At 64.9% G+C, this 12,711-nt stretch overlaps 2 protein-coding genes across 2 annotated transcripts; one reads left to right on the top strand and one right to left on the bottom strand.

The window, feature by feature from the left end:
- The first annotated feature begins 5,638 nt into the window (after nt 1-5,638).
- Nucleotides 5,639-7,635, top strand: LOC117642179. The gene is made up of 2 exons (XM_034380106.1): nt 5,639-5,941; nt 6,283-7,635. The coding sequence occupies exons 1-2, from the start codon at nt 5,703-5,705 to the stop codon at nt 6,911-6,913; spliced, it is 870 nt and encodes a 289-aa protein (XP_034235997.1). The 5' UTR covers nt 5,639-5,702; the 3' UTR covers nt 6,914-7,635.
- Nucleotides 7,636-11,283: 3,648 nt separating this feature from the next.
- LOC117643047 (predicted GPI-anchored protein 58) lies at nt 11,284-12,711 on the bottom strand. Its single transcript, XM_034381685.1, has 3 exons — nt 12,686-12,711; nt 12,251-12,527; nt 11,284-11,921 (listed from the first exon to the last, which is right to left on the bottom strand). The coding sequence occupies exons 1-3, from the start codon at nt 12,698-12,700 to the stop codon at nt 11,284-11,286; spliced, it is 930 nt and encodes a 309-aa protein (XP_034237576.1). The 5' UTR covers nt 12,701-12,711.

The raw sequence follows: 12,711 nt of genomic DNA, 5'->3' as shown, positions 1-12,711 counted from the left end.
GCCAGGCTCCAGGCCTGGCGGAGCCTGGCGGAGCAGGGACCTCCTCCAGTTCCAGTTCGCCTCCTACGCGGCGCGTCTAGGACGTCGTCTAGGGCCGCCGTCTCCAGGCTGGAGCCCTTTATCGCCAGGCCCTTGAAACCTCCAATCCATCGGCCCTGCAGCCGAGCGGCTCACTGCGTGCCACGCACTGCGCGGCCGGCAGCCAGCAGGCTCACTGCGTGCCACGCACTGCGCGGCCGGCAGCCAGCAGGCTCACTGCGTGCCACGCACTGCGCGGCCGGCAGCCAGCAGGCTCACTGCGTGCCACGCACTGCGCGGCCGGCAGCCAGCAGGCTCACTGCGTGCCACGCACTGCGCGGCCGGCAGCCAGCAGGCTCACTGCGTGCCACGCACTGCGCGGCCGGCAGCCAGCAGGCTCACTGCGTGCCACGCACTGCGCGGCCGGCAGCCAGCAGGCTCACTGCGTGCCACGCACTGCGCGGCCGGCAGCCAGCAGGCTCACTGCGTGCCACGCACTGCGCGGCCGGCAGCCAGCAGGCTCACTGCGTGCCACGCACTGCGCGGCCGGCAGCCAGCAGGCTCACTGCGTGCCACGCACTGCGCGGCCGGCAGCCAGCAGGCTCACTGCGTGCCACGCACTGCGCGGCCGGCAGCCAGCAGGCTCACTGCGTGCCACGCACTGCGCGGCCGGCAGCCAGCAGGCTCACTGCGTGCCACGCACTGCGCGGCCGGCAGCCAGCAGGCTCACTGCGTGCCACGCACTGCGCGGCCGGCAGCCAGCAGGCTCACTGCGTGCCACGCACTGCGCGGCCGGCAGCCAGCAGGCTCACTGCGTGCCACGCACTGCGCGGCCGGCAGCCAGCAGGCTCACTGCGTCCCGCACTCCGCCGGCAGCAGAGGCAGCGTGCCACGCACTGCGCGGCCGGCAGCAGAGGCCAGGTGCAGCATGCGGCCGGCGCCCGCCACTGCGTGCCACGCACTGCGCGGCCGGCAGCCAGCAGGCTCACTGCGTGCCACGCACTGCGCGGCCGGCAGCCAGCAGGCTCACTGCGTGCCACGCACTGCGCGGCCGGCAGCCAGCAGGCTCACTGCGTGCCACGCACTGCGCGGCCGGCAGCCAGCGGGCTCACTGCGTGCCACGCACTGCGCGGCCGGCAGCCACGGGCTCACTGCGTGCCACGCACTGCGCGGCCGGCAGCCAGCAGGCTCACTGCGTGCCACGCACTGCGCGGCCGGCAGCCAGCAGGCTCACTGCGTGCCACGCACTGCGCGGCCGGCAGCCAGCAGGCTCACTGCGTGCCACGCACTGCGCGGCCGGCAGCCAGCAGGCTCACTGCGTGCCACGCACTGCGCGGCCGGCAGCCAGCAGGCTCACTGCGTGCCACGCACTGCGCGGCCGGCAGCCAGCAGGCTCACTGCGTGCCACGCACTGCGCGGCCGGCAGCCAGCAGGCTCACTGCGTGCCACGCACTGCGCGGCCGGCAGCCAGCAGGCTCACTGCGTGCCACGCACTGCGCGGCCGGCAGCCAGCAGGCTCACTGCGTGCCACGCACTGCGCGGCCGGCAGCCAGCAGGCTCACTGCGTGCCACGCACTGCGCGGCCGGCAGCCGAGCGGCTCACTGCGTGCCACGCACTGCGCGGCCGGCAGCCGAGCGGCTCACTGCGTGCCACGCACTGCGCGGCCGGCAGCCAGCAGGCTCACTGCGTGCCACGCACTGCGCGGCCGGCAGCCAGCAGGCTCACTGCGTGCCACGCACTGCGCGGCCGGCAGCCAGCAGGCTCATTCATTTCGCCGCTCTGCCTCTCGCACCCTTCCGGCCACGCCCTATGAGTGCGACAGAGACAGCGACAGCGACGCGTCGGTATTTCGGAATCAGCGCGCCGGCCCTCGGCCCGGCCCTCCGCCCGCACGCGTCGCTCGTGAGTCGCTCGTCAACATCCTCAAGGCCCCAACGCGCTAGGCGCTACGGCGCTACGCACTACGCCGCTGCCGCTCCGGCCAGGGATATCAACACAGTGAGCGAAGGGCGAAGGGCAGGGAGGGGAGGGGAAGGGAAGGGTGCTGGACCACCCCGCCTGGCCCCGCCTGGCCCCGCCTGGCCCCGCCTGCCCCGCCTGCAGGCCCGCCCTACCCCGTCCTTGTCCTTGAGGCCTCCGGTCTGATGGTCTCGCCCCGTCTCCCTCGCACCCCCGCGGAACGCGCCCTGAGCGCGAGAGAGACGCCTTGCTGCGAGTGTTGGCGAGATGCCTCCGACTGCCAATAGGAGGGGGGAGCCTTTCGGCAGGCCGTCGCGCCGTCAGGGATGAGGGGCTGACAGGTCGCTGCAGCTGGAGAGACGAGACGACGTGGCGCCGTGAGCGAAGCGCGAAATGCGAGCGAAAATCTCCCGCCACGCGGGGCTTGGCACGGCGCGAACGGAGCCTGACACGGCGCGTCACGGCGCGTCACGGCGCGTCACGGCGCGTCACGGCGTGTCACAACGGGCATCCGGAAGCGCCGAGCTGCCTGGCGCACTCCAAGGCGGAGGCTCGGAGGGTGCACCGACGCGGCAGTGGCGCGCCAGGCCACCCCACTGCGAAAGCCATCCTCGGCAGTGTAACTAGTAGCGGGGCGGATTAGAAGCGCGGGTGCGGCTGGCAGCTCGTACTCATTCACTTGTTAGTGGAGCGCCAGTGGGTTATCGTGCGAGGGGTGCGGGGTGGGGTGGGTGGGGAGATTTAGCGGCAGCGGAGTCATTACGCCCTTGCCACCTGCCACCTGATCCAGGGTAATGAAGGCGATCAAGTGTGATAGTGTGAGTGTGAGAGTGTGCGTGTGTGTGTGAGAGAGAGAGAGAGAGAGAGAGAGAGAGAGAGAGAGAGAGAGAGAGAGAGAGAGAGAGAGAGAGAGAGAGAGAGAGTGAGTGACAGAGAGAGAGAGAGTGTTGGCGGCTCTGGACACGTGCATGACCCTCCAGGATTGGCCTCTGGATACTCTCCCCCGAGCTAGAGCCAGCCTGCCGTGCCGACGCCTGCGTCAGGAGGCAGAACGCTCTGCAGCGCTCTGCAGCGATGAGATTTGCTGGCTTTGCGCGCGTTCGGCGCGGACACAACAGCAGCACGACGACGACGTAGTTTGTACGATGCTATTGTTCCGGGCCTGCCGGGCCTGCCGGGACCGTGTTCAACACGCGGCGCGCGCGTGGCGCGTGTCAGCCAGCCAGCCAACCAGCCAGCCAGCCACAAAGAGCCGTTTGTGAGTTTGTGAGTCTGCGTGATAACGAGGTTTGCCTTTCCGCGGGACCGCGAGTTTTCTTTCGCACAGTGTGTGTGTATGTGTGAGCGAGAGAGAGAGAGAGCGCGAGCGAGGGAAGAGGAGCAAGCGTCATGTTTGCGGACAATCACCACCGCGCGAGTGCGAGTGAGAGGCCCCGGGGCCGACGCGGCGACGCGGCGACGCGGAATAACGAATAACTGTCGCGCAACCTCCAGGCGACCCCCCGCCTCGCACGCCGAGCATGCCAACCGCAATGCCGCCCGGTCCGCCCCCGGCCGTGTCCGCCCCGATGGGGATTCGAACCCCTGACTTTTGCGTGTCGTCTCGTCGCTTGCCGGTCCGCTTGCGTTCGCCTCGGAGTCTCAGAGTGCGCCCGTCCGGCCGTCCGGCCGTCAGGCCCCTGACCTTCACATTCGACGTGACCGAGACCGAGACCGTGGCGTTCCTCCCCCTCTCCTCCACGGCCTGCGGTCCGGCGCCAAGACGCCAAGACGCGAAGACGCCCGCCCCGAGACCCGAGGGTGTGAGCGTGGGGCGTGAGAGAGTGGCGTCAATGGCAGGCGGCGCTGCGTTGTGGCGAGGCAGAGCCGGCAGAGCACCAGGCAGCAGCCTTAGGGCTGTAAACTGAAGTTGCGCAACATATTTATCAAAAACGACGACGACAAAGCACCACCAAACAAAAACAAAACAATGATTGCATGGTGGTGGCGCCCTGTTCCTCGCAGTGTGGACTTGTTACTCACCACGCCGGCTCACTGTTAATGAGGTGACAGTCCTCGGGATAGACACAGCTAGTGTGTGTCTCACTGTCTCATTCTAGCCAGACAACGGTGACGTCATCGCCATGATTGCACCACCAGGTCCACGGTCCGCCAGGCTCGCCAACCGAAAAATAGAGGAAGCCGCCCGAGCGCAGTGGGTGTGCTGTGCTGTCGAACGCGCTCGGCGGGCCTCTCGGCGGGCCTGGACTAGAGGGGTTTGCTATTGGCGCGGGCGGCGCGGGCGGCTCTGGCCCGGTGGATTAGCGCTCCGGGATGGAGAGCGGAGGGGCGGCAGGGTCACCATCGGCCTCTCGGTAAACACCATCTTCATAATCTTCCTCCTGAAACGCCGTGCTGTATAGATGGGCTAGAGCCATCGGGATCGTCCCAGCGGCCCAGGGTCCCCGGCGGCCTTCCAGCGGCGCCCGCCCCCACGTCGCCCCCGACGTGAGAGCCAGGGCGGCCAGGGCAGCCTGGGCCACGAGGGGCGGGGCGGTGGCAGCGCACAGGTGGTCGGTGCCCGCTGTCCCCCGGGACGCTGAGCCGCGCCGTCGAGTCCCTGCGCGACGAGGCACGACCTGTCCCAACCAGCACGGACAGGATAAGTCGCGTCGGCCTGGGGCCCGGCTCCCCCTGCTGCAGCACTGTGTGCAGCCACGCAGCCCGGAGGAGGAGGACGGTCCCGGTGTTTCCCGGTAGCTGTCTGCCTGCATGACGTCAGCCTGGCCTGCCTGGCCTGTCCGCCCTGGCGATAAGGGCAAGGGGCGGTGAAAGGGCGAGCGACGGCAGCGCTGGTCTGTACCTGAGTCCCTGCGCCCCGCCCCGCCCCACCACGCCCCGCCCCGCCCGCCCCGCCCGCCCCGCCACAGGTCGCCGCTAACTGGCCGCTAACAGCCCATCATCCCTTCCTTGTTGCGGTGGTGGCGGCTGGGCTGGCCCTCCTATAAAACGACTGGTCCTCGGCCCAGCGGACAAGTCCAGCAGCAGCAGCCGACCGGGCAACACCTGGCAGAGGAGCCCAGCGCCTTGACCGCCGAGTCGCCGACGTCGCCGCCAAGTGCAAGTGCAGAAGTGTCACACGAGTCCAACAAGTCCTCGTCGCGCAGTGCAGCAGTGCGGTGTTCAGTGACGGTCGAGTCGAGTGGCCAGAGCGACGAGCAGCAGACAGCAGCGAGTGGAAATGGCAGCCAGGATTTCAATGGTGAGTTTCAATGAGGGCGGGGAGGCGACCAATCGGACGGGCGGCCGGACGGACAAGGGGACAGACAGCGCGGCGGCCGATTGGACTGGTAAAAGGCAAAAAGGCTGGGTGGGGTGGCGCACAGTCGCACACAGTGGTGCCGCGCTCCGAGTTCATCAGACCAGTGTGGCGCAATTGCCAATCTGGCAATTTGGCCGCCGGTTTACGGGAGGGCGGGCGCTGCATTCCAACATTCCGACCCGGGCCTGGGGAGCGGCGAAATGACTCTTGTGTTCCTCTCTGCAGGTTCTACTATCGGCCCTGTTGGCGCTGCTTTCGACGACGGTGGCCATGCCCGCCTCCAGGGAGGCCGAGCTGGTGCCCACGACCACGGTCCAGCCCAGCGCCGCCCCGGATGAAGTGGCGCAGGCGGACCAGGCCGACGTTGAAGACAACAACGCCGACTACGACGGCGGCCAGGGAGGCGGCGGCGACGACGAGGACATGCGTGACCGCATGGCCTACCTGATCCTCAGCCTGTGGGGCGAAGACCTGCAGGGCCTGGAGGCCGGCGAGGACGAGAACCACGAGAACTCGTACCGCGACCCCGCCGAGGCGCCCCTGCTCTTCCCGCGCGCCGAGCGCCGCAAGCGCGACTTCGTGTTCAGGCCCTTGTTCGTGACCAGGGACCGCCGCGCCAGGATCCAGCGCATGCGACAACGCTACTGGGACGAATACAGGAGGTGAGTGTCCTTGTCTGACTAGTGCTCTTCCGCAACGTCGAGTTCGACACCAAGTTCGGTGCTTCAAAGCGGAGTCCGCTGCGCGCGGTGTGCATTGGGTTGCCTGCGCGCCCGGCGCGTCCGATGGGCTGCCTACCCTCCAGGCGCTAGTGGTGTCGCCGCTCTGTCTCTGTCGCTCGCTTGCGGAGTGTCCCATGAGTGCGAGGGAGACAGGGCGGGAGCTCTGTTTCACATCAAGCGGCAGGGGCAGGCCCCATTAGCGATTGGCGGCGACACAGGGCCGCCTCGCCGCGTGACTCGCGAAGGCGGCGGAATGTAATGAAACTGTTCTTCCTTTGCAGATCCCAGAGGATCGGTCGCGACGTGGAGGCGGCGCAGGTCGAGTCAACCCAGAGCCGGAAGCGCAGGGACGTCGCCCCCATGCCGGAGGACGCGCTGGTGCCCAGGGCCCGCCGCCACGCCCAGGATGACGACGCCGTCGGCGACGCCGTCCTGTCCAGGGTGCGCCGCCAGTGGGTGAACCGGCCCTTGTTCGCCACCAGGCAGCGTGCCGCCGCCAGGAATTACCGGTACCGGCTGCGGCTGCCCCGCGCCGTGGAGGACGTCCAGGACGTCGAGGACGTCCAGGACCGCGACGCCGTGCTGTCCAGGAAGCGGCGCGAGTGGACGGACGTGCCGCTGTTCGCCGTGAAGCAGATCGAGGCCGCCAGGGTGAGGGAGGAGAACGAGATCACGCACCCGCACCACCACGGCCAGGACCCACGCCAGAGGCTGCAGCAGGAGTACGAGCGGGAGGAGCTCCAAGCGCAGGACCTGCGGCAGAGGCAACAGCGCGAGCGGGTGGAGCTCAACAGGGAGCTCAACGAGTACAACCGGAACCTCAACGCGTACAACCGCAACTACAACACGTACAACAACGGCTACTACAACTACCGGGAGTACGCCCGAGACTACAGGCCGTATAACGGCTAGGTGGGGTGAGAGAGGAGCAGGGCTCAGTCCTTTACCGCATCCCAAGTTTTTCCTTTTCAATAGTCGGTGCGGGAAGAATTTGGCTGACTGCTTCTCTGATGAGGGCGGTGTTTTCTAGAACCTGTACTTGCCATTTCCCGGATCCCGGAGCGGTTGACGTTTTAATACCACTTGTGATTTTTTTCTGTTCGATGATTTGGGACTTATATATTTGACAACTCTTATGTCTTGTGTACTTTAAGTTCCTTTGTAAGTGTTTGGTGTTATTAATTGAGTCCTATTTATTGATAAGTATGTGAGTTAATTTATTATTTTATGTTAATTTTAGAGAAAAAGTGGATTTTGATTATGAGGAAATTCAGTCATTTTGTGTTTTGTCTGTTGAGTGGAACAATTGCAGATCGCAGATTTTGTTTTTTTAATGTGATAGAAACTTTAATATTTATTTATTTTAAGTCAGCAGTCCTACAGTTCACAAAACTGGAGTCTGCCTGTGGTGTTTTGTTCGAGGCTGACTGAGTTGTCTTGCCCTCTCTCTTGTTATGCAGAGAGGCAAAGACAACTCGTCTGGTTGTGTTTTAGCTAAGGGAAGAACTGAAAGTAAAAGTAGTTTTTAAGTTTTCAAGCGTCTGATATTGTATAGTAAACCAAATTATAACCAATTGGCTGTATTTATTGTGAATATGTAGAAAGGATAAATACAAAGAAAATTTGACCCCAAGTCTCTGCCTTTTTATTGAATGCACTGAAAGATAAACGAGAAAAGAGGAAAAGCAATGATGTGGCAGAACGGCCCAACTTTACAAACAACACTTTATTGAGCAAAACGCAACTCAGACGCGCCCGCACCGGGAATCGAACCCGAGCTGAGCTTCACAGCGGTCCTGACGTCCCTGTCATCCGAGCCGGCCAGCCACTCGACCCCCTTTCCCGCCGGAAGGCAGACTCGCCGGCAGCAGTCTGGACGCGAATTCGCTGCCGAATAAAACGAGGCAAACAGCGCGAAACAGAGCGCGCGTAATCGTGGCGGTCGTTGTTTCCACAGATACGTTGCACCGCTGGCGGCCTGGCGGCTCCCCGGGCCGGGGGGGGGGGGGGGGGGGGGCTGCAGCGGGGCGGGACGTGAACTGCATCGGAACGGCGCGCCGCACGCCGCACGCCCGGAGGCGTCCTAGCCTGGCCGGCCCACCCCGCCGGGCTGTCTCCGGGGTGGCAGGCATAAAGGGTAAGAGGGGGCCAAGCCGAGGAGGGCCGAGAGGGAAGGGCCGTTCGAACGCAGCCGCGCGTGCCAAAGTCACGGCGTGGCCCTCGTGGCCCCAGCGCCGCCCCGGCCGCCCAGTGTCGCAGCGAGGATGAGTTCTAATTGCACCCGCCCCCTGCCGCTCCCTCCTCCCACTCCTCCCCTCCCGCGCGTCGCGTCCACGACACTGACAGAGGTACTGCAAGGTCGGCCAGGCACTAACACTGCAGCCTTGGGTCGAGCTGCAGCCCCCCGCCAGCCCCGCACGAGGTACCAACCCGGACCGGAACAACATCAGCGACAACGACTCGCTGTACACACAATCCGACTTAAGCTGCACTAGCCTGCCACAGTGGCCGGTTCCTGGTGCAAACGAACGGACGCCCCAAAATAATCTGCTTTGCATCGCAGCGCGCTGGACGGCCTGGAGGCCCTCCGGTCCGGTCGGCCTGTCCCAGTGCACCCAAACAAAAGACGCGGAACGTAAATATAGCCGCCGGGCGTCGCGCCTTCGCCTTGCCGCGCTGCTCGCCGCCGCCAAAGTCGCGCCAATTAGGGTACTTAGTGGGGCATCGCTCCGCGTGTGTGATGATTCCGAACCCTGGTCGCCCCGTCTCCCTCGCACTCGCGGGGCGCACCGTAGGCGCGCGAGAGAGACAGCGCGTTGCTGTGCGGAATCGTTGGTCTGACACCGCGGCGATACTCGTCACGTGACCCGCGAGGCGTGCCTGGGGTTGCCCCTACATGTGGACGGTGCGGCCAGTCCGCGCAGCGCAGCCTAGACTACAGTGCAGCGCACACTCACACCGCGGCACCGCGACGCTCGGCGACGACACTAACGACCATGGCCGCCAACCTCCGGAACGTAAGTCAGCCCCGGGCAAAGTTTCTTGTTGTTGTGCAGCGAGCTGTACTGAGCCGCGCAGTATCGCAAAGTCCCACTTATTACACGGCGAGTGGATTACGCCTTCCGCGCTGGCCCTTGCAGTGCAGGCCCTTGGCCCTCCCTGATTGGCTGCGCTTGGGCGGTCCCTCGGTGTGCGGAAGGGACTCAGTACTCGGCGCCGCCACGCCAGCGCCAAACGGTTTCCGCGAGGGAGGCCTGGCTATGCTTCCAGCCGTGCTGTCAGAGCTTTCGGCGCTTCCCAGTGCTTCCGCTCTTCATTCAGAGAGGAGGCCGAGTCGCGCGTTGTAATTAGAATTTCTGGTGGCCTCGGCGGTGGCCTGCAAACTGAATCCCAGAGTCGCTTTCGTCGCTCTGTCTCTCTCGCACTCACGGCGCGTCCCGTGTCGGTGCGAGAGAGACAGATACGACGGAAACGCTTCTCAGAATCAGTCTGGTGGCGCGTGCCCTTTCACGCTTTCAGCCTGCCGTTCAGACTGCCGTTCAGACTGCCGGCCTGTTTGGCGGTCCCTGGTCCCCGGAGGGTGCCCCCCCCCCCTCCGCTTTTTGCAGCACCCCGCCATTGAATGCAGGGCCGTCGTATTCATCGCGACGCCAATTACGGTCGAAAGTCCAACTTGGGACGACCAGCGCCTGGCTCTGCCAGCCGATCCTCAATGCGGAGCACATCGCCGAGACCGTGGAGAGCGGCAGGCGGCAGGGCGGCAGGGCAACCCGGCGTGGAACTCGAGTTGGTTGTGCGGGGAGAGGGAGAGGGCTGCGGCCGGCAAGGGTCCAGGCCCTCTAAAGTGCTGCATAAGGGCAGCAAGGGCGTCATCGAGGAGCGAGACCCCCTCCTGGTGACTGGGAGGGGGAATTGATTAAGTCGCCAAGAAATCACCACGAAATGTTGCTAGCGCAATGGGACCCCCGAAGACGGTCGGTCGAACAAATAAAAATGGCCCAACACAGCAGCAAATCCGTTGGCCGTCCCTGTCGCTAACCCTTTGCCAACTGATTTGTCGCTGTCCGACAGGGGATGCTTCTCCTGGTCCTCGCCTCCATCTGCTTCATCGGCGATGCCGCCCGCGAGGCCCCCGCCTCCGCCGCCCCCCTCGCCCGCCCCCAGCCCTTGGACCGGCCGGGGGCCGCGCTGCCGGCGCCGGCCGAGGCCCTGGGGGCCGCCACTGATCAGGGCCTGGGCCTCGAGGACCAAGGCGAGGGGCTGGGGCCTCTGTCGAGCACGTCGAGGACGTCACGGACCAAGAGGCACTTGGTGTTCCGGCCGCTGTTCGCCACGCGCCAGAGAAACTCCCGGAACTCCAGGTCGAGCCGGCGGCGCACGAGGTTCAACGTGGGCTGACGGAGCAGATTAAACTCGCTTTTCTATCAAAGTGCATTACTTACTTGACACCCCGTCCCCCACCACAACATCAATGCGTTTGCATTTCGCGCTCCAGCCATCCGCAAAATATCTCGTTTCCCCGAAACCCCTGTCAGCCCAACTCACGGCACTGCCTCGCACTGCACTGCCACGCCCTGGGCCGCTCCTTCGCCTCTCGGAGGACCGTCTCATCGCTCTGTCTCTCTCGCTCCCACAAGAAGTGCGAAAGAGACGGGGCGACGGAACGACCATTCGGAATGAGGCTGGAGCTGGTGGAAGGAAACGGACTTGCGGCCCGACCACTTGTTTGGCAGGCCGGCTCGGCCCGCCCCGCGCCGCGCTGGCCGCGGCCTTGACGGCCTGGGTGATGGCCTTGGCGCCCTTGGCGGCCAGAGGTATATGAGGCTGCGAGGGATGGGATGGCCAGGGCATGGCCATGAGGGCTGTGGGGGTAATCGAGGTGAAACTTGAAGAGGCCTCCGAGGGCCCGTTTCATTCGGCCCTGCCCGCGAAGGCCGGCTAAAAGAACTCGTGTTTACCAAGGGCCAGAGATTCCGTCGCACGGAAGAAACAAAGCACACCGGAAGAACTATTTAATTAAGTTTATTTGTTTTAAAGTCATCACAGGGGGAGTTGGTTTCTTGGCAGTGGTGGCGTCGCAGCCGTTTGGGTGACGGAAGAGAAACACTTCCTCGTCTCAAGTTCGTCAATGGCCCACTTCCATGAGTCCGTAACAGAGAGCAGGGCTAATTACGTTCCTACACTACAACTAGACTAGTTTATTTGGCACTGCTTCAGCCGGGGCGCTGTGGCCCGGACGTCAAGAAGGGCCGCGGGGCAAGACGAGGCGAATTTGAGGTGAGCTAGGCGTCCTGCGCGCAGGGGAGGGCGTCGGCGTCCGGGTGCACGTCGTGCAGGGCGATGCGGCGGATGCCGTTGCCGCTTAGGGAGGCCGTGGCGGGCAGGTCGTCGAGCACCACGCCGGTCGGCTTGACGTCGGGGGCGGCGGCCTCGACCTGCAGGCTCTGCACGGCGGGGGCGGCGGGGGCGGCGGGGGCGGCGGTCAGGCTGGCGGAGACGGGGGCGGCGGCCACGGCGGGGGACGGCGCCAGGGGGGTGGAGTACACGACGCTGGGCCGGCTGGCCTGCTGGCCCCACGGCAGCACGGCGGAGGGGTTCTGCAGGAAGCTGAGGATGGGGCCCGGCTGCTGCTGCTGCTGCGCGGCGGCGGTGTTGATGTTGTTGCTGTTCCAGGGCAAGAGCGCCCAGAACGCCTGCAGAGGCTGCTGCGGCTGCTGCGGCTGCGCCTGCACTTGCTGTGAGGCAACGAGGGGGGCGCTGAGGGGCTGCGGCTGAGGCTGGGCGGGCTGGCGGTTGGCCGAGGCCCAGGGGAACCACGAGTTCTGCAGGAGCGAGCTCAGAGGGTTGCTGCTGTAGCTGTATCCACTGCCGTACGAGTTGGGCTGCCATTGGTATGCCGCGGGCCGGGAGTTGGCGTACACTGGGAGGAGAACGAAATGAGAAAAAGCAAATTAAGGCAAGTCTGCGCATACATTCCTGGAGCTCCCCTCCCGTTCGTTTGGACTTCGCGGAATAGCCGTGGGATGTGGCCGGGTTGCGTTATAGGACAACGGTTTGCGACCGCATCGCAGGAAATGGCAGAATGATTTCATACACATACATACGCGAGCAGTACGTGTGTGTGCGCGCCCATATCGAACACTCACACAGACATACGGACAGACACACACCCTCACTCAGGCATGCAGACACGCGCTGTGGTGAGCCTCGCCCCTCCCCGGAGTCCGTCCCTTTTCCTCCCTCACTCACCGCCATGCTGCACCGACTGCAGGGGCTGCAGTGGCGCGGGCAGGGTCTGCACGTCGTTGGAGCGGCGGTACTGCGAGTACTGGTAGTACTGCGGCTGCGTGTACTGCGGCTGGGCGTACTGCGGTTGCGGGTACTGCGGCTGCGGGTACTGGGGGTACTGCGGGTACTGCGGCTGCACGGCGTGCTGGATGTGCTGCAGCGGCTGCAGCAGCAGGTCCTGGAAGAAGGCGGAGGACGGCCGCGCGGCGCACACGACCGCCAACGCCGCCACCACAAACTGCAACACGGTTCGAAGTGTGAACGTCTGCGCGCGCAGCCGACCGACTCGGCTTGTTCCATTGTGCCGATTACTTTCAAATCTCACTACGGCTTTTCTGTCTAAATTTTTTCCTTCCGAATAAATTCAAGTCGGCATTTCGGACTGGAGTCACTCACCGCGCAGGACCTCATGGCTGTAGCTT

The sequence above is a fragment of the Thrips palmi genome, unplaced genomic scaffold, assembly GCF_012932325.1.
Source record: "Thrips palmi isolate BJ-2018 unplaced genomic scaffold, TpBJ-2018v1 HiC_scaffold_16, whole genome shotgun sequence".
In the NCBI taxonomy this organism is placed as follows: Eukaryota; Metazoa; Arthropoda; class Insecta; order Thysanoptera; family Thripidae; genus Thrips; species Thrips palmi.
This window is presented reverse-complemented; position numbering and strand designations above follow the sequence as displayed.